Source organism: Cicer arietinum, chromosome 4 (genome assembly GCF_000331145.2).
Source record: "Cicer arietinum cultivar CDC Frontier isolate Library 1 chromosome 4, Cicar.CDCFrontier_v2.0, whole genome shotgun sequence".
Classification (NCBI taxonomy): Eukaryota; Viridiplantae; Streptophyta; class Magnoliopsida; order Fabales; family Fabaceae; genus Cicer; species Cicer arietinum.
This window is the reverse complement of record NC_021163.2, coordinates 26,842,809-26,864,060: the sequence shown is the minus strand read 5'-3', so window position 1 is coordinate 26,864,060 and position 21,252 is coordinate 26,842,809. Positions and strand designations below refer to the sequence as shown.

The window sequence follows — 21,252 nt, the reverse complement described above, 5'->3', positions numbered from 1 at the left end:
TTAGATATAGACTTTAATACCATCTAAGAATTTGGATTGGACATAATTCTACCATACAAAACTGACTCTCAGGTCATATCATTTAATGTGAGACTCTTAAGACACCCTCCTCACACCCAGGACTGGTGATCTAGAGTGTGACTCGATAATGGGTAGCCCAAGAAATCTTAGATAGTGATTGACGCCTTCCATTTATAAACACATTTTCAAGTCGTCTCATCCAATGTGGGACTCTCAACACACTTCCTCTTGCCTAGGACTAGACATATAGAGTGTGAGCCGAGTGGTCCAATAGCGGATGGCCTAACAAATCTTGGATAGACTCTTATACCATCTTAGAATATGGGTTGCACTTTACTCAACCTGACAAAACTATCTTGTAAGTTGAGAGATGTCTCCCACTTACGAACACATTTTCAGGCCACATCTCATTTAATAATGTAGGACTCTTAACCAATTTCTTCCCTAATTACCAAATGTTATAGGCCATTGATAATGTAATAAGTGTAAAAATATTGTTATTTTATTTTATTTTCCTTGCTGTAATACATGTTACATAGGAAGTATATATACATAATAGGAATGAGTCTAAATAAGGAAACAATTAATTCCTATATATACAAAAGGAAAGAGTCAATAATACTATAGAGAATAAATGGGGTATCAATCCCAGAAGTACAGCCACGTAATGATTTGATCCTGGCTGATATAATCTGCCACAAAGGCTGTAGATCTGCAGAATATTTGCTGGAATTAATTCCAAATCTATTTCCAACACTCCCCCTTAAGCTGGGCCGTAGATGTTAATCATGCCTAGCTTGGATCTTAAGTTCTCAAAGTTTACTCTTGGTAGTGCCTTGGTCAAAATGTCTGTAGTTTGATGACATGAAGGTGTATGCTCAAGTTTGATTATCAATTTTATTTTTTATGAAATGACGATCAATTTCCACGTGTTTGGTTTTGTCATGATGCACTGGGTTTTTTGCAATACTAATGGCAGCTTTGTTATCCATAGTAGACTTATGCTGTGGTCATTTTGACCTTAAGTTCCTCAAGCATCCGATGTAACCATATTCCTTCACAGATTCCATGCGCCATGGATCTGAACTCGGCTTCAACACTGCTCCTAGCGACCACAGATTGTTTTTTACTTCTCCAAGTAATTAGATTCTCCCAAACAAATGAGCAGTAACCACTTGTTAACCTTCAATCTGTCACTGAACCAACGCAGTCCCCATCTGTGAATATTTCCACATTTCTGCTTGAATTCATTTTAAAGTGCAGTCCCCTTCCTGGTGTCTCTTTAAGGTACTGCAGAATGCGATTGACAACTCTCATGTGAGCCTCTCGAGGGTCATTCATGTAACGACTTACCATACTAACAGAAAAGCCAATGTCAGGCCTAGTAAGGTAGATAAGTTTTTCAACCAATCTTTGATATCTTTCTTTATTAATGGATGAACTTTCTTCTTCACATCTAATTTGAACATTGGACTCCATAAGAGCGTCTGCTGGTCTACACCCCAACATTTCTGTTTCTTGAAGCAAATCCAGTACATACTTCCTTTGTGATATGTAAATTCACGTTTGGACCGTGCCACTTCCATCTTAAGGAAGTACTTCAAGTGACCACGGTCTTTAACTTCAAATTCCTTAGCAAGTGCTTTAATTCTCTAATTCCATTCTGATAATCGTTAGTGATGATGATGTCATCTACATAAACAATGAAGATAGTCATCCTTCCTTCTTTTGAGTATTTTACAAACACAGTATGGTCTGTTTGGCATTGGGTGAATCCATGAAGTTTAACAACCCGTGTCAGCCTTTCAAACCATGCTCAAGAAGACTGCTTAAGACCATAGAGTGACTTCTTGACCTTACATACCTTGCATGAATTTTCTGGTGAATCGAAACCAGGAGGAACTCTCATATAGGCATCTTCTTCAAGCTCACCATTCAAGAAATCATTCTTGATATCTAGTTGTTGTAGAGGCAAATCTAAATTAATGCCATGGAGAGAAGGACCTGAACTTAGTTCAATTTTGCAATAGATGCAAATGTTTCTTCATAGTCCACCCCATATGATTGGGTAAACCCTTTTGCTACCATTCGAGTCGTGTACCTATTGGGTAAACTCCCATCTGTGTTCTATTTGACTGAAAAAATCCACTAACACCCAACTTGCCTCTTCAGAGAGCTGCCACGTTTAATTCTTCTCCAAAGCTTTGATTTCTTTCTGTACAACAAACTTCCATTCAGGTGTTTGAACAGCTTCATGAAAGTTGAGGAATAGTGGTGCAGTCCAGGTTGGTGACAAAGGCCCTGTATTCCTGTGACAACTTCTCAAACGACACATGATTTCCAATTTGTATGTCCATGTTGTTAAAATTTAGTGTATGTTTGTTTTATTCTTTGATTGTGCAATATCCTAGACTAATTGTTAGAAGTCCTAGTCAACACAACTTCCTAGACATTGAATGTAATTTCTGCAATTGACGTCGTTATAAATAGAAGGTGTAATCTCACAAGAAAACAAAAATTCTCATATTTTGCATGGTATCAGATTACGTTATGACTCTGTGACCTGTCTCTGTGCTTGACTACCGCTGCAGGTGGCATCATTTGCCGCCGACACCACCATAACCATAATTTTTCATAGTTTTTCCACACTTCTTTCTTTTTTTACACTATTACAGCTGTGCCAATACAAGCCGCCCTTTTTCCGTTGTGACCCACTGCCTAAAACCACCACGCCAACAGCCACCACACGCCTCCACCTTCTATGCGCGTCGGCCCCACGCGCCGCCACAAAACCCACATGTGGAGTTCTCTCTGGCTACCGTTTTCGAGCGCTAACCACATCAGGAGCCCCTCTACCACATACCGAGGTGTTTACAATCTTTTGGTGATTTTTCCGTAACCTTTCATCTTCTCTTTGCATAGATCGCCATGCTCCGCACTGTATCTGTTGCTACTCTTTCTTGCACTTTCAATTTCACTACTCTTCCGCTCATTCCTTGCAAAAAATTGGTCGGTTTTGCCAATTGGGCTGCTGCTGTGGGAACTTGGTTTCAAGGACAAGGTACTATTTGCTCAGACAATCCTTTTATTCCCACCAACGATCAATCCGGTGGTGACTCTATTCCCACATATGAATCATATTAGTGGCATCTTTTATTCCCACCGACGATCAATCTGGTGGTGACTCTATTCCAACATATGAATTATATTAGTGGCGTGCTTTATTCCCACCGAAGATCAATCTGGTGGTGACTCTTTACCCACACATGAATCATTAATGGTGTCTTCTCTTCTCAAACACGTCCAACAATTGTCAAACTTAGTTTCAATTTGTGTGATATAATGTTTTGATGTAACTAGCTTAAAGCATAGAACTTTGCTAATGATTTCAGAGCGAGCAAAATCAACAAATCTGTGCGAAATTTTGTGCTCTTGTTTGTACTATGTGCTCTATAGCTGTGCTTGGTTGCCTATGAACGCTTAAGGGCCTCTTTTGATTTCTATTTCCATTCTTTGTTTTGACTTCCCGTTTTCACATTTAATTACTAAAATGTCATCTTGCTTTCACAGTTTTGTATAGGAAATAATGAAAACAAGTTTTAGTTGTTTTCATTGTTTTCATGAAGAAATCCTTAAAAACCAGAAACAAAGTAAAAACAAGTTCCATTTCTATAATTAAAAGGGAAAACACTAAATGCATATAGAAAATGGAAACCAGACAGAAACCAAACATGCCCTAAGTTTCTGTCTTATCCCTTTCTCTCAATGGTATGTAAGAGTCAATGACTTTACTCATTCTGTATTTTTGTACTTTAATTCATCTGTTTCTGTATACTTCCTCATGTTTATTTTTATAAAACTTGTTTTATGACTGGAACAGGCTATCTTGTTACATGTGTTAATGACCTCAGAGTTATTTTGACGCAAACCTCAGCTGCCAATGAAAGTACTCGTGGAAATTTCAAAAATAACAAAAAATTTCAAATCAGTCTGATGGAACCGACCATTGAGTATATTATGAAGTGTATTTTTTGTGGGTTATCTCAGGTATGTGGTGAAGTTTATTTTAACGTGTTTACTTGTTTTGGACAATGTGGTATGTGGTGAAGTTTACTTGTTTTCCTAATTCCATACATCTTTTGTTTTTCTGAAGAACCCATACATCTTTGTTATATGAATGAAGCATATAATAGAAATTTCATTAATTGGTATGGTTGGTTGATCTCCCATTTTGAATTTTGCCCAACCATTTGAAGAGAAAATGCTGGTTGAAACTTCGTGAAATTTGCACATAGCTACATGATTAGTGGTTCTTCTCATTATTATAATTGAAAATCAAGTCCAATGTCTCAATCTCCAAGAATTATTGCTTACATTTTCAGTAACTTAGACAAAAAGTTTGTAAAAGAAGAAAAATCAGATTGTTAAATTTTACCCTGCTTTTCTCCCCTCTCCCCTCTTTATCATGTGTTATGCTGATCTAAGTACATTTACTGTGCTCAAGAGACGAATCAATGAAGTGCTATTAGAGCTTGGATTGATGGAGAATCGACAGAATTTTGGGACTGTTTCATGTGCTTCAATTGTTCTTCATCATTTATTGAAGGAACTCCCTATTGAAGTAGTCATTTCAAATGTTTTGCATATCCTTCATCTCATTGAATTTAACAAGGATAGTTCCTACGATCAGGTTTGCATTTTCAATTTCTATCATGCATTAAATACTTCTGGTACACATTATGAAGTTATTTAATATGTCCTAGCTGCCTTCTCGGTCTCCGTTTTTTCCATTATGCACTGTTAATGTTCTTTTTTGGTAATCCAGCACCTGAATTATAGATTGCTTGGGTTCAGGCTGTATGAAAGGAAGTGCCCAGTTGACATTGTCAATGCTGTGTTAGATAAAGTAATGCAGGTATTTCTATATTTCTGGTCCATCTCAAGTCAAGTTACATCATTAGTTTCTTTATAATGGGATACATTCTTTGTAGATCTCTATCTCTTTATACATCTACACCTTTGGGACAATGGTTTATTTATTTTCTTTGTTGTTTCCTCCAGTGGTGTCAGGGGCATGTTATCTTTTATTCTGTTTATATTTAGTTAAAATATAGGGATGAGGTTTCATTAATAGTGGAAGGCAAAAAACTGGGCGATCTTAGTTGATGTCATATTCTTTTTGGTTCTTCTACTAGGATATATTGTTGTCTGGTCATGCACTTCTTTCATTAATTTATTCACTTCAATCAATTTTGTTTGTTTTCTGAAAAGTGATGTATCAATGATAGAAAATCCCCTTGTGGGCAAAATAAAAAATATGATAATAGAAATAGAAAGAAAAATAAGAATTAAAATTCCTTTCCCATTTCTTGTAAATTGGTGAATTTGGTTAGATGTAGTATATAGACCTAAATTATTAAGGAAAGTCTGATGAGTTGAGGAAGTGTTAACTCCTAAAATTAAATGTGATAATTGGGGGTTGATTATATTTCTAGGTGATGACTGGAAAGCAATCGTATACTCTTCCAGCTAGTATACTATTAATACAAACCTTGACTAATTAAATCTTGATTTGTTTCTAATATTTACACAAAACTCCCTGATTTTAAGGGGATGTATGTGTAAGAGGCTAAGAGCACCCAAACTCAGGGCAGAGTTAGTAGTTTACTTTCTCTATTAAAGTAAGAGTTCAGATTTGAGCATATGGTGGGAAATTTTGTCTTTTATAACATTTTTTGTTGCTTTTTAGTGATTTATTCTGAGTTTAATTTCTAAGCATGTTTTTAACACTGTCATTTTCCTCCAGGTATTTCATATATTCTCTATTTTGGCTGCAATTTCAGGTTATTGCCCCATACGAGAGCCTTTATGCATACTTGAATGTTGTAGATGCTTATGCTGATCTTATACTTCAGAATCACATGGTATGTTTGAATGCATGAGTACAATCAGACTGCTGTTGCTCCTATAAATTGTGTGAATAAAAGGGTTCTTATGCCATTTTTTTCTTTTTTGTTGAGTGCACTACTTGGTTGTCCGTTTTACAGGTTTAAGATTTTTTAGGCTGATATGCATTTGTAGTAATCACCTTTTAATTTATGTGGCTGTTAAAATAGTACTTGTTTGAGGTTTAGATATTTTGTTTAGAAATTACATTAACCTTATGTAACGATGCCATTGGTTATCCTTGAAAAGCAGTGACAAGCATGTATGTCGCCATGGATTGGAGTTTGTGTCTGCTTGAGACATTGATTTTATAGTGCAATTATGTTTAATTTTGACAACCTCGACGTGGTTCCATTCTATGCTACACATTTTTGTTGTTTGTTAAGGGGGGGGAGCTATGCTGTTTTAACTCTACCACAATATTTTACATTATGAGATTTGAATCTCATTATGGGTGATTAATACTTGTCTCGAGTTGGCAACTACTATCTTCATTCCTATATACAAGACCCTCTAACTAATTTACACAAATTAAGAAACTTGGGTAATTTAGTTGCATTAAATTGGTTAACAATTTGTATTATTTTTTTAATAATAATATATTATCATCTCATTCCTCTCACCTAATATATTATCCAATAGTTGATTTGTATTAGGACTCATCACCCACCTCTTTTCTCCAATCCTCACAAGAGAGAGATGATGTAGTTTGTGCCATCAATCAGCCAGATGTACACAGACACTCTATACATTGAGTATGGTTAAGATATTGCCCTATTTTAGTTTCCTTTATTCCTATTATGTAGATATTGGATATTTTATTTACATCTTTATGATATTAGCTATTATTCTTATCCCTATAATTTAGGGATCTTGATTGTAATCGTTTGATTTTAAATACATAAGGCTGAGGGTTTAGTCTCTCAAGCAATTCAGATTAATTCTTTCTTCTTTTCAAGTTGTATCAGAGCTATATCTTGTATAACTAAAAAATTAGCACTCTAACATATATATGACAAAAAGTAACAAGATTTATATATATATATTATATAGCTAAAAGATCAAAACTCTAACATATATGACAACATAAAGAAAATATATAGATATTATTGAGATTTATCTGCTCCTTGATGGATTAATTGTTATCCAGTTTAGTTGCCATCAATCTACCTTCCACTCTCAAATAACTTAAGGGGAATAACGATTAAAACTTTCTTTTGTAATTTTTCCTCTAAATAGACTCATTTATGCCAGGATAATCATTTGGACATAATTTTGGGAGGTGTTTCAGAGCGTGCTTCGAATGGAGGAGTTACAGAAGATGAAATGCCAGGCTTGCAATCTCTCATGGTGAAGCTTCTGTCTCATTTTGAGTGTCTGGAAGATGTGTTTTGTCTGGTACATTACTATAATATGCTTTTGTACACTGTCATCTTTCTGTATTTTTTGTTATTCATCAACTTCAATAATCTGTAAATCCTGTCAGTGATTTACTGTTAACATTGTCTTTTTGTAGGATCATTTTCCTGAAATCTTAGATGTAATGCATGGGAAATCACAGGATGTTGTCTTTTTGCACATCCTTAATATGGCGACGAGGTACTATTTATCACAAACATTTTGTTATACTGTCTTTACACTCATACATCATCCTTATTGGCACTCATCTGCTCACCTTATTTTCTAGTTCATATATGATACACATGTTCTTTGAGCGTTTGAGGAAAAATAAATTTCAACTTGTCATTTGGTGGTCATTTTCTAGCACATACATGATACCCGTATTTAAGGAACTGTATTATTATTTGTTGAGCAGGAGCAGTCATATTAGGGATCTTACAAGCATACAGTTGCTTTTTGAAATTTCTCAGACTCTACATGATAATATGGAATTTATGAGTGTAAAAGATGATGATGGCCAAGTGGCACGTTCAGTATCGCGCTTTGTGCACACAGTAACTTTTTCCTTTGCTAATATATTTTGTTTGTGATAAGGTTTATTCCATTGTTATGATTTGTTGATGTTAAATGGGCTTGGATCTCATTCCCAAAAGCTATCTCAAAGGATGAGGGTTCCCAAGCACATATATACATTGCATAACCGAAAAATCTTGACAATGTGAGAGTCAAATGCAACTTCAATAGTTGACAATTGCCTCTAATTGCTAGGTAGATTATGGAACAGAGATGGAACACCATTTAGCATTTCTGGTTGATTGTCGAGCAGCTTTTGGCCGATTCAATGAGCTTAAGGTTTGTCAATGTTTTGTATAAGTTGTTGATTTATGATGAAGTTTGTTAATGGCATTTGAATATCCAACATTGTTCTATAATATTGAAAAGGATGTGTTCTATAATATTGAAAAGGATGTGTTGCACGAAAGTACTTACTTATGGAAACAATTGCTTTATGACTTGCATGGCCACTTGGGGATATAGCTGATAATTAATGATGTAACGGATCAATTTTAAGGGTTTTCAAACCTCTAACACAATCGCGCTCATGTAGTATTAGGACCATCAATCTTCTCGGTGCAATGGCATTCGTTAAGTCATGACAAATTCCATAGACATGTTGTGTATCATTAGTATACAACGCTTTAACTTGCTCCCAAACCGACGCGCATGTGAGGTGTGGAAATAAAATAGGCTTGATGGAAGGATGGAAGGAAGACTTGGATGTCGCTGCACAACTGGGCATCAACCTTTTCCCAGCGTTCATGATTAGCAGTAGCCACATAATCATATTTGGTGGTGACGTAGTCCTTATAGTCTTGGCCATTAGTCCATAACTTGATGTTAGAAGCCCAGTATCCTAATTAATATCATCCCATTTCTCTGTAGAGAAAGAAGTGACATAGTCAATAAAAATAGGAGGATTTGTCTCAGTGGGTTGTGGATCAGATCTTTATATACAACTGAAAACATTTGTGAAATAGAGAGATAGTGAAACGGGGGGTGGGGCAATCCTGTGCTGAAAGAATAGCCTGAGAAACCACTGGATGCGCATGCGCCGCCATGCGCAGCAGAACCAATCATTGAAGAGGAAATCGTGACATAGAATGGTGCATGAGAGCGGGTGGCTGGTCTGCCGGCGTTGCGGTTTTGGGGGCAGGACAGTCTTGGTGAGGCGTTTTGGATGATGTGGTGGTTGGCCGGGAATGTTGTCGAAAAAAGTGGCGCTGACAGCGGCAAGAGCGAAAATAATTGGAAAAGATGCTTGAAAAAAGGGCATAGCAGTGAAGAAAGTGCCAACCAGAGTTGAAACACAGTCTTCCGAAAACTTTTAGGGTTGTTTTCGGGGTTTAGAGCAATGGGTCCATTGGGTAAACACGGTTGTAGGGTTGTTTCTCTTTTGGCTCTAGATACTATGTTGAGTGAAAGAAAAAGAGAAAGACATATGGTGAATACGGTGAAACTGTGTGTCTCAACTACACAACAGATTCTCTTTGTTTGGCTTAGAAGTAAAGAATAATTACAGAATGTTCTTTTCCTATTTACATTATATGAAGAAGATACATGATTCCTAATCTTATTTTCAACAAAAACAATTAGGTCTACCTGACATGCTCCTATAAATATAAAGATTAAACGTAAAAATTTGTTTGTAGAGTTTTGGATGAAAAATGTAATGTTTTGAGACACTATTTTACATATAGCCCTATTAAAATATAGTGATACATAATCATGCTTTCTCACAGGAAACACTCGTTCACTCCAGCAATTCTTTAGCAATTCAATCTTTGAAATGTGCTAAGAAAGATCTGAGTTTTTTCAAGTCATGTGTCACATTTAGCGAAGTCACAATACCTTCTATCACTGGTCAGAGGCAATTTGATCTTTTTCTTGAGACTGCAGAGGTTGGTATAGTGCTTTTGGCACGCTAAAGTTGCATGTACTTTTGCTACAACTATTCATGGATTCATTATTTGGATTTTCAGGTTGCATTCTTAGGGGGCTTGGTTTCTCATTTAGATGGATTGATTGATTCAGCAATCGGCTGTTTATGTACCGTGGACAAAATTGATGGTAAGTTTATTTATATGTAAAACATATATAGTCACTGAACCATTGTGCATTGCATATAAGAATCATTATTGTTGTAATCTAGATTGCATTCTTTGCATCCAAATATAGTTGACTGTTTGATTTGCTTGATTTTGAAGGCTTTCGAACTCCAGCCGATGTTGAAGGACTAGTTTCGTCTATTAGAAAGCTCTGTGGCTTCTTAGTTATGGTCCCAGGTTGTTAATATTATTTCAACTTTTCACATTGATTTTCTTTGAAACTTAAAAAACCTCTTTTCTAAGGGAGGACTCCACTATTACAATCAGCAAGAAAAAGATCTCTGTACTAGGATTTGAGATATAGTTTCCTTTCAACCCCTTTCTCATATATGTGTACTTACAACGATTTTCTTCAACTTCTTTTAAGGTAATATTAATCTACCAGTCACCTATTTCCCAAATAACTTGTTCACGTTGATCAGCTCCCAATCATGGTCAGTTTTCTTTGGGATATATCGATAATTGTAATATATTCTCTCCTTTTCCTTTCCAGATCTTATTTGATGAATGAATTCAAAATCCCCTGCAGGTTTGACCCAAAAATGAGGACACAGATTTTTTCTGCCATCCTATTATTATTGACAACTTTATCGCAAAAGACTCTTCCATATCATGCAAATACGGAGGTATAGCCTTGCCTTGCCTTATTTTGTATATTTGTAAGCTATGATTAAATGCAACTTTTAACATATCATTACATAGTGGAATAAAAACTATACAACATTCCCTCTTTCATTTCAAAATGAACAAGGTGGTTTGGGAGTAGATCAAATGGAGGGTAGTCAAATTGCTAGAGGGAGGTAGGGAAATACTTAAAAAAGCTATTAGAGAAACTATTAGCAAAGATCTAGAGATTAATGAGGTGGAAATAGATATGCTATATGGTAAAAATATATTTATGATCGTTGTATGTTGTTGCAAATCATATCATTTCATGTAAATAGGGATAGTATCTCCTATATTTATTTTTGTATTTATTGTTGTATAATATGTCCCTATTTATGTAAATAGGGATAGCAAGATCGCGCACGATCCGGACACGTTCGCGGTCGTGTGTTCCCAAAGCCCAGAAAACGTGATTTTTTTCTTCAAGAAAAACCAATATTACCCTTCCATTTTAAAACATTTTGGGGGCATTTTTGGTATTCCATACTTCAGATTTCACTAACCCTAATTTTACTAACCCTAATTTAACTTTCCCTTCTTCCTCGTTCACGTTCCCTTCTTCTTCGTTGACGTTGCCTTCTTCCTTGTTCTTCCTATTCTTCGTTCCTCCTCGCTGCTGCTTTTGTTCTTCCACCACCATCCGCGCCGTCCAACTTCCGTTCAGCTTCAAACCGCCGCACCGCCTCCAGCTTCATACACCACCAGGCGCGCCGCTTCGTTTTTTTTATCTTTAGTTTTTCTTTTTTGTAGTTACTTACTTCCTTCTATCCTTTTTTTTTTCACTTGCTTTCCGTTCAGTTTGCTATTGCTGCTGCCACTATTTTCGACGATTTTTCCAACAAACGACCACTCCATCGGCTTTGCCATTTCCAGATTGGCCCACACCTCAAAGTGCTTTGCCGAAAGCCACCACACACGCCTCTCTGTCTACTGCGCATCAGATCTACGCGCCGCTGCTGTTCACTGTGCGTGGCGACACGTTCACAGTCATTTAAGACGCGACATTTTTCATTGAACTCGCCTCGGCCTCATGGTTTTGAATTTGCCCTCATTCTAGTATAGGTCTACGGTTACACCTGCTACAACATTAACAACACTTTCTTTCTCCTTGGTGTACGATTATTCTCTCTCCAACGATTCCAGATCTGCCCTTACTTTCCAATTTTGTCAACGAAAAATATGTGTCCTTATTCAAACAACCATTGTCTCTATTCTTTTGGATGCATTTTCTCGCTCCGTTGATTGATCATGGCTTCGTTTTATTAGAGTCGTGTTGCTTCTTCTTCGATGTTTGTCATAGAAATTATGTATTACTAATAGATTATAACTTCTTCCGTTGATGGTTATTCTAACGGTGTCTTTTATTTTTCATGACTCACTTTATCTTGGCACTTTGTCCCAGATGCACTGGTCCCATCTTTGTCCCAGATGCACTAGCCCCATCTTTGTCCCAGATGTAGACCTTGCCTTCCAAATGTAGTTTTTTAAAAGAACGAACCTTACTTTGTTCAATTGGTTGCCATGAATTTCTCTTATGCTGATGATCATTGCGGCTATCTGGCTAGGCTATATTTATAGCAATTTTCTCCGACTTCACTTGTATCCTTGAGTTGCCTTTCCATCTTATAATATCTTTTATATTATATTAGAGTATATATAGTTATTTTCTAGGATCAATTTATAATCATAGATATATCTTAAAATATCTCTCATTATTATTATTATGATTTGTTCCTGATTTAGGATTGAGTATGTTTATCTATAAATAGAGATTAGTATTGAGTCTTTTGTAATCAAGTTAGCATTAAACTATTATCAATAATATTCAAACCCTTATTATTTTCTCCCCCCCTTTTATCTAAAATTCCACAACTTCAACAGCCTTTTCCGCTACTGTTTTGCTGCTAGTTTTAGGTTACTGCTTACTGAAAATGGCTACTTATGAAGATTTTCTTCGGTGGGTAGAGTATTGTCAGAACTCCGATTCCATTATTTCGGTAACACAGAGTGGTAATTCACCTGTTTGCATTTCATCTTCCCTTAGGCCATGGGTTCTCGATTCTGGTGCATTTGACCACATTACAACTAATAAGACTCTTTTCTCCTCTCTCACTACTTCTGGTTACTTATCTAGGATAGCTTCAGCCAATGGTTCTAAAACATAGTCCCAAGAGATTGGCACTGTTCAGATCCTCCATTCTCTATTAGTTACATTTGTCTTTTATGTGTTTGAATGCCCATTTAATTTAAATTCTATCAATCGATTGACTCGTTCCCATGACTGTTTTGTCACATTTACTAATTGCAATGTTACTTTGCAAGATTGAATTTCAAGACGACAAATTGGTGGCGGATTTGAGTTTAATGGCTATATTATGTCTCAAACAACGGCGTGCTCTACCACATATTCTCCTCTTACTATACATGCTCAGTTAGGTCATTTGAGGTTTCCCAAAGTTCAACCATTAGTACCTAATCTAACTAAATTATCTCGCTTACATTGTGAGTCGTGTTAGTTAGGGAAGCACACTCATAGTAATTTCCCTGATCGAGCCAATGAACGAGCTTCGAAGTAGGATGTCGTTGGCTTTATGCATTGAAAGTTGGTATTGATGGTAAGATTGGTCGCTTTAATGCTCGTTTGTAAGGCTGCTAATATTCCTATGGAATCAGTAAGCAAAAACAACTTCGAAGAGGGTCCTCTAGATGACAAAGATAGTGTTGACAAATAGCAATAAGATCTAATATGATTGTGTTTATTAGTTGATTTTCTATTTAAGTTCATTTATATTGTAGAAAGAATCAAATCACGCTGATTTGATTTATTTCCTAATTTGTTTTTCTTATATTCTCTGCATTCATTAGATAGCTAGCAGCATTGGTGTTCCAATAATATAAGAAATTTTTCTTCTCTCTCTTGTTTTAACCTAGCTACACCCTAAAACACATGGTATTAGAGCTTCGGCTCTGATCCTGTGGCAGCTCACCATGTTCTCACAAGAAACTAAATAAAATGATTCCTCCACTACTACAATACTAGAAAAAAATTATGGTGACCCTAAAATCGTGCCAACCCCTACCACAAATGATCTACTATCCATAAACTCTGGTTTATAACTTCTAATCCATTGCAAAAGAGGTGTGGGAAGCTGTAGACGATTGTTATTCTGACTTGGAGAACTCCTCACAGATTTATGAACTTAAGACTCGTTTGTGGCAGTCCAAACAAGGAGATAGGGATGTCACAACATTCTTTAATCTCATGGTTGTCCTCTGGCAAGAGCTTGACCAAAGTTATGAGGATGATTGGGAGAATTCCAAAGATGCAAACAATTTAAGAAAAAAGAAGAAAATGGTAGGGTATATATATTTCTATGGGAAGTTGTACGCGATTGTTAGTCTGGTTTGCATGCCTTTTGTCCGTACTTCACAACAAGTTGTTGATATCCTTACCAAAGGTCTGTTGAGGCCCAATTTTGAATTTCTTGTAAACAAGTTGGGCATGCTAGACATATATGCACCAACTTGAGGAGGGTGTTGACAGATAGCAATCTTATCTAATATTATTGTGTTTATTAGTTGATTTTCTATTTAAGTTGATTTGTATTTTGGGAAAGAATCAAATCACTCTGATTTGTCTTATTTCCTAATGTATTTTTTGTTTATTCTCTACATTCATTAGATAGCTGGCAGCATTGTATATATATATATGTCTGTACTGTTTCAGTTTCAATAATATAAGAAATTTTCCATCCTTCTCTTATTTTAACCTAGTTGCACTCTAAAACACAGATAGGTACCAAAGTCTAGTTTGGAAATTAATCTACCTAACTCATACTTGGCCTGATATTAGATTTGTCGTGAGCATGGCAAGTCACTACATGACAAGTCCTACTGATGTTCACATGAAACTTGTGAACAAAAATCCTACAGTTACTTAAGTGTACACTTCGGTGAAGGTCTTCATTTCAAGAAAAACACAAATAAAGGGATCGAAGTATACACTGACTCAGATTGAGCTGGATGTACATCAGACAGAAAGTCAACTACCGGCTATTGCTCTTTTGTGTGGGGAAACATGGTCACTTGAAGAAGTAAGAAACAATCTGTGGTAGCTAGAAGCAGTGCAGAAGCTGAATTCAGAGTCATGACACAGGGCATTTGTGAAGGGATATGGATGAAGAAGATACTAGATGAAATTAGAGTTCCAACCAATTACACTGTTAGGTTGTATTGTGACAACAAAGTTGCCATCAACATCACAAAGAATCCGGTTCACCATGATAAAACAAAACATGTGGAAATTGACCGACATTTCATAAAGGAGAAGATTGATAATGATACTATAAGTACTGATTATGTGTCATCGTGCAATCAAATAGCAAGCATCCTAACTAAAGCTCTCCCAAGAAATACATATGAAAATATCATAGCCAACTTTGAGTATGATAGATATCTATCACCCAGATTGAGGGGGAGTGTTGATTATGAGATCAAAAATCAAAACGATAGGATTATGATTTGTATAGTTATTAGTATGTATTAATTAAGATTTTGGTTTTATTTTTATTTCTATTTAGGATAGCATTTATAGGGAATCAACTTTCTGATTTCTAGCTTTATTTTGATTGTACATAATTAAATTATTTGTACTATTTATCTATGTTGTCAGTCTCAGGTAGCGACGCGAAGCGCCCATACCTGAAAATGGGATAGCGGGATCCCAGTTAGTTGAATGACACTATTGCAAAGACCAAAAAACAGTAAATAAACTAACCATAAAATACAAACAGTAGACAAAAATACTAAAAAATAGCAAAAATAAAAAACGCAAAAATAAAGAGGTAAACATACTTCATAACCAAAAGCTAACATCAAAATCAAGATCTAATAGTAATCAAAATTAAGTTATAAAAGTAATCAAATTCTACTGGATAAAACTCAAACTAAAAAATAATCAAAATCATACAAAATTATCTTCCTCATCTTCACTTGTAATTTAAACCATATTACCATTATCTTGTTCATCCTTGATTCGAACTCTTCTTCTTTCACCTCTTCGTCTCCATTAGCCATAGTTGCAGAGAGTCTTGATTGATGCCTTGTAAGTCCTTCTTGTTCATTAACCCCAACTGCATCACCAACAAGTTCCCAAGTCAAGCCATCTTCTCCCAAGACCAAATCATCTACAAATACACTGTTTTCATCCAATTCTTTTTCAAGTCAATCATAACACTCATCACTATTGTTGAGAATAATGAGATCGATTAAATCCTTGTTATCAAAGCGGTCTTTAAGAGTTTGGTTGTACTTCACAAAAACCAAGTCTTGTAGCCTTTGCTTCTCTTAAAATGAATCTATATTACAATTTTATAAGAAAATAATTAATTCCAAATTCACTACATCAATACTCCTTACAAACATTATTCCAAATTCACTACATCAATACTCCTTATGAACATAGTCCCACCTGGAGTGTTGACCAAGAAACTGATCAATGTCCTAGCCTTTCGATCCATCCATGCATCTGACATGATAGAGCATCCATATTGAGTTTGCTCCATTACAAGTCCGTGTAACATTTTCTTTGTGAGCTCTAGTTCCTTTTTTTAGCAATGTAACTCTAATCTCATGGTAACTTGGAGACTTTAAGTGTGCTCCATAATTTCCAATCGTCTCAATCATCAACTTGAAGCTTTTAGACTTCGCGACATTAAAAGGAATATCATTCCTATAGAAGAAACGACCAATGTATTGATTAGTTAACTCCCTTGCCTCTTTCACACAAGCATCTTTTATCGATGTATGACGTTTGACCGTTGCTATTGTCGTCTTTTGAGATACCTCCGAATTTTTAAATATAAGCACATCCATAGGGCCTTTAACATTTGTCTTGGCAATACTTGTTGCAGACCTTTTCTCTACCCGAACATTTGCAATTTCTTGCATAGTGTCATCGTCCTCTTCATCGATATTAATCTCAGTCATATAGGAATTATTAGCTGTTTGTTTTTTCTCATGAGCCTCCTTGAGTTTGAACACTATAGCAGCTGGTGTTTTCCTGCAAGGAGCTACTTCTCCCCTTACCCCGTCTGATGCAATTTTGTTCTCGTAATACGTCCTTTCGAAACCTTCCCAAAAAAATCACAAGTAAATGACTTTCTTGTCATTAATATCCTCCAAAGAATTCCACTGCCAAGCCATGTCAAGGTTTTCACCAGTAAGTTTAACCAAGTCTTTGATGTTGGTTGTTGGTGTTGCAGATGAAGATGTCATTCTTCTTACAAAACCAAAGTAGAAGAAAGAAACATAACAGAACAAAATTGTTTATGAAACAGAGGAAGAAAACGAAATTGAAAACAAAACATGAAGAAAAGAAAACTATAACACTGTAACTGAGGACGAAAACGATGGAGGAAAATGATGAAACAGATGAAGAACAAGAAGAAATGGTTTCTTTTTTGAGGAAGAAGAAGAAGAAACAGTTTCTGTTATGAGAGGAAGAAACAAAGGTTTATATTAATAAAATAATAGGGCTTTGGTGGATGCAAAAAGACCCAAATACCGTTAATGAAATAAATAAAAATTCAAAAAACCTGTGCTTTTTGGAAAACACAAAACACAGGTCTGATAGCGAGTCGGGCAGCGACGGTGACTCACGATCGCTGCACCGGTTGATGGCATTTTCACACCTTGATGCGTCGCAGTGAGGCCATCCGCTGCACTGGGATTCCGAGATCGGCGCGATCCCGCTGGGATGAACAACATAGCTATTTATACTGCTTATTTAATTAGATTCAGGGGAATACGAAAGATTGGTTGTTAAATTAAACTACATCACTGTCACCCATTCAGACATTTCTTTTGCAGTCAATGTGGTAAGCCAATTGTTAAACTCTCCTTACCAAGAACACTAAGATGTTGTGATATGAATTTTGAAAGACATTAAAGGTGCTCCAGAAAAATGTCTAATTTATGAAAATAGATGACATACTAGGATAGTTGGTTATTCAAATGCCGATTAGGCAGGGTCGCCCATTGAGAGGCGATCCACTTATGGGCATTATGTACTTGATGCAGGAAACTTACTCTCCTGGAAGAGTAATAAACAAAGTGTAGTTGCAAGATCCAGCGCTGAAGTTGGCATTCGTGACTTGTGAGCTCATTTGGTTGAAATAGTTACTTAAAGAGCTTCAGTTTGAAGAGGCAACACAAATGACATTAATTTGTGGTAATCAAGCAGCATTACATATTGCCTATAATCTGGTTTTTCATTAGAGAACCAAGCATATTGAGATTGTCACTTTCTAAAGAAAAAGTCTAATGTCATGTTGAGGATCTTTTAAGGGAGAAGATCGAATCAGGCAACATCACCACTAGCTTTGTTCATTCCAGTGATCAATTAGCAGATATCTTCACTAAGTCTTTGAGAGGCCCTCAAGTCAATTATATATATAACAAGTTTGGTGCATATGATTTATATGCTCCAGATTGAGAGGGAGTGTTGAAAATATATTTATGATCTTTGTAATTTATTGCATATCATGTAAATAGGGATAGTATCTTTTATATTTATTTATGTATTTATTGCATTGAGCCTATACAAATCCGCTCTATTGTGTAGATCAAACACACGGTTTTACCATATGTCTCTCTCATTTTCTCTCATTCAACACTATATGACAGAATGTTATGGCGTCGTCTGATCCATGTAGGCAACCCTACTTAGTGGGATAAGGCTTGGTTGTTGTATCAATACATGTGAATTCATGAACAATTTTGTGTTTAATATTAAAATTGGAAAGACAATGGTTGACATATTATTTTCCATTGTCACAATCACAACCAAATCTTTGATATTTTTCATAGCCAGAGGTTTAGGGTTAGCTTTTGTAGTACTCCTATAATTGTTTTGAGCCACTTTTGTGAATCCATTTTACTTTCTTTTGTCTTCTCAATCCTCCTATCCTATCTTCTTGACAAAGTTCAGTAACGTCACTAATGTCTGCTCATGCATTGATCTTCTCTAGTAAACTCAATCATCGATCACACCTGACCTGGTAAGGCATTTATTTTCCTTTTGCAACAACCTGCAGGGGAAGACAGAAAGGTAAGGAGGTGACACTGTTTTATTATGATCATCTATATTCAATCATCTTTGAGATGATCACTAATGGTTTAAACTCTAGAGTGGCCATAATCCCTCATTGCACTTTAAATGCTATGTGATATTTTGGCCTGATGAGTAGTTTCTAACCAAGATTCTGCTTGAGTTACTCTGTTTTTTTCACAGGCTATAATATGCAAAATGATTTATGCTTTTGTAAATCTCAGTCTTCCTGACCAGTTATGGTTTGTAGCCTTTATTATTTATGTATGATGTATCTTAATTTCTGAGATGTACTTTTTTTCTTTTCCAGATACCAGGCAATGACATGTTATACTATGGCGATTCATCTTACAAGCAAGAACTTGTTTCTTTGTCTAAGGTTGTTCTTGAGAACCTAATTTGTGTCGTTCAACAAGAACCTTCTAAGGTATCTTCAGCGTGGTTTAGTTAACACTGTTTGATTTATTTGACAAATTTAATCGGTACTGATTTATTAATTTTTGCTAAATTGTAGACTGCTCGAGGAAGTATGGCTCTTGAAGCTTGCAATTGTGTTGCATCATCTTTCACGGTAAAATGTCGTATAATTGTTTTTTTCAGCTTTCCATTCAACCCTTTGTAATCAATCTAATTATTTATGATGTGGGAAAAATTACGAAGGAAAAAGGAGGCTAAAAACTTAAAATTAATTGTACTTCAGTCTCTCTACTATAACTAATATGATTTTGGTCCTTCAATATTTTCTTGAGTGACTTGTAATAGTTAAGACTTTCCGTAACTTTTATTCCAAACTTTCAAATTATTGGTTTCTATTTAAAATCAACACGGATTGATTTGTATTAAACCTTATTCTATTCAAATTTCTAAACTGAAATTTCACTCAATTTCATAAAGAACAAAAGGATATCAATCTTTTCCCGCCTCAATTCCTACAAAATCTTTCAAATTTTGACTAAATTGTCAAAATTATTTCATATTCCAAATGCATCATAAATCATCAAATATTTGAAATGAAAAATGATAATAACCTCAAGTTTGTAAAAATAATATAAAAGACAAGACCAAATTTGCTTAATTTTAAAATTACGGGGATTTAATTGGCTTGGAAAAAACTCTAGGGACTAAAATCACTCAGTCTAAATTATATGGACTAAAGTAAAATTACACTTAAAATTTATACATTCTTGACAACTATTTCCAATTTTGATAGAAATAACAAGACAATGGGGTGTACTTAAATTAACAGTAGATAACACATAAACCACATCTCTCTCTGTCTACACTAATATGGATCCTTTGCAGTTGGGTTTTAGGTGTAGCCAGCTGCGCTGTTAGATTAAGAGAGAATCTCTTTTAATCTAACCTACCCACGCGAGTATCTCTGCTCCCTTTTGAGTTTGAGATTAAATAGGCTAGAAGTTTTTAGTGACAAATTATCTCCTATTCCTTCTCTGCTATTAGAATTTTATGTTATATAGTGTTCAGTGTATCAGTATCACATAGTTTGTAGCATTTTACTAGTAAAGGGAGAGGCAGATGAACCGTCCTTGTCCCTGCAGGCTTGCTGCATTTCTCAGAAGTTCAACAAAACTGGTTGTTCTCTATTTCACCCATAAATAACCTTATTTGTGAAAAATATCTTATAACCCACCTACCAAAATTTAATTGAATAAAACAGTCAGAATATGCATGTTTCTGATACAAAGGTTGCTTTAGAGAAGCTGAGTCCCCGTGGTAATATTCTAGCGGGACATGGAACATTTCCTTGTTGGAAACTATTCATTATTTTGTAGCATATCACTTATTCAAAATAAACCTTAAAATGTTGATCCGTGATGTTTCTTGTTTGGCAGCTAAGCAATGAAGTATCCTCTATTTGCCTTACACTTATTGAAACAGCCAAGTCATGTTTGAGTGCCCAAGACAGATGCCTCCAATCAACCATTCGACTTGTAAACAAGCAGTTACCAACTTTTGCAGGGACCATGGTGTCTACTTCTGTATGATTTGTGTTCGTCTAGTTTGATTGGTAGCTGTGACCTTGTACTCTTTCTCTTTTTTGTGTGTCTAGTTTGATTGCTAACAAGTTCACTAAAGACACTAGTCTAGAAACTAAATGTAAACATTTAATTTTGGAAGTGTTGTAATCAATATTTTGAATTTTTAAAAATTGATCTTAATAGATTTTAAAAAATTTATTTACTTTTTTTACTCTTTAACAAGGACCGTAAGGGAACTTGTTATTTTGACCCTTTAGTTTATGTATTTCCCCTTTATATTTAATTAAAAAGAGTAAGATTTAACTACCGGAAAAACTTTTTAGTCTTAATAGATAATCTATTTAAATGAATATAAGTATTTTGGTAATATTTCAAAATACAATATGTCTTAGATTTGAAAATAAAATTTAATAAAAACAAATAAAAAAACTAAAATAGATGT

At 35.4% G+C, this 21,252-nt stretch overlaps 1 protein-coding gene across 2 annotated transcripts in view; it reads left to right on the top strand.

Moving 5' to 3' along the window:
- Positions 1–21,021, top strand: part of LOC101502344 (uncharacterized) — a 37,243-nt gene extending 16,222 nt beyond the window's left edge. The window contains exons 8-23 of one of the 2 annotated variants that reach the window (XM_073367605.1): positions 3,902–4,068; positions 4,526–4,711; positions 4,847–4,936; positions 5,865–5,945; positions 7,222–7,365; positions 7,484–7,566; positions 7,790–7,922; positions 8,137–8,220; positions 9,669–9,827; positions 9,909–9,996; positions 10,134–10,211; positions 10,402–10,468; positions 10,564–10,660; positions 19,121–19,237; positions 19,325–19,381; positions 20,664–21,021. In XM_073367605.1, the coding sequence (XP_073223706.1) occupies positions 3,902–4,068; positions 4,526–4,711; positions 4,847–4,936; positions 5,865–5,945; positions 7,222–7,365; positions 7,484–7,566; positions 7,790–7,922; positions 8,137–8,220; positions 9,669–9,827; positions 9,909–9,996; positions 10,134–10,211; positions 10,402–10,468; positions 10,564–10,660; positions 19,121–19,237; positions 19,325–19,381; positions 20,664–20,816 (1,784 nt within the window). In that variant the 3' untranslated portion in view covers positions 20,817–21,021. Of the gene's footprint in view, positions 1–3,901; positions 4,069–4,525; positions 4,712–4,846; positions 4,937–5,864; positions 5,946–7,221; positions 7,366–7,483; positions 7,567–7,783; positions 7,923–8,136; positions 8,221–9,668; positions 9,828–9,908; positions 9,997–10,133; positions 10,212–10,401; positions 10,469–10,563; positions 10,661–19,120; positions 19,238–19,324; positions 19,382–20,663 lie in introns of both variants that reach the window. The other variant, XM_004497592.4, reaches the window with a different exon arrangement.
- The last annotated feature ends 231 nt before the right edge of the window (positions 21,022–21,252 follow it).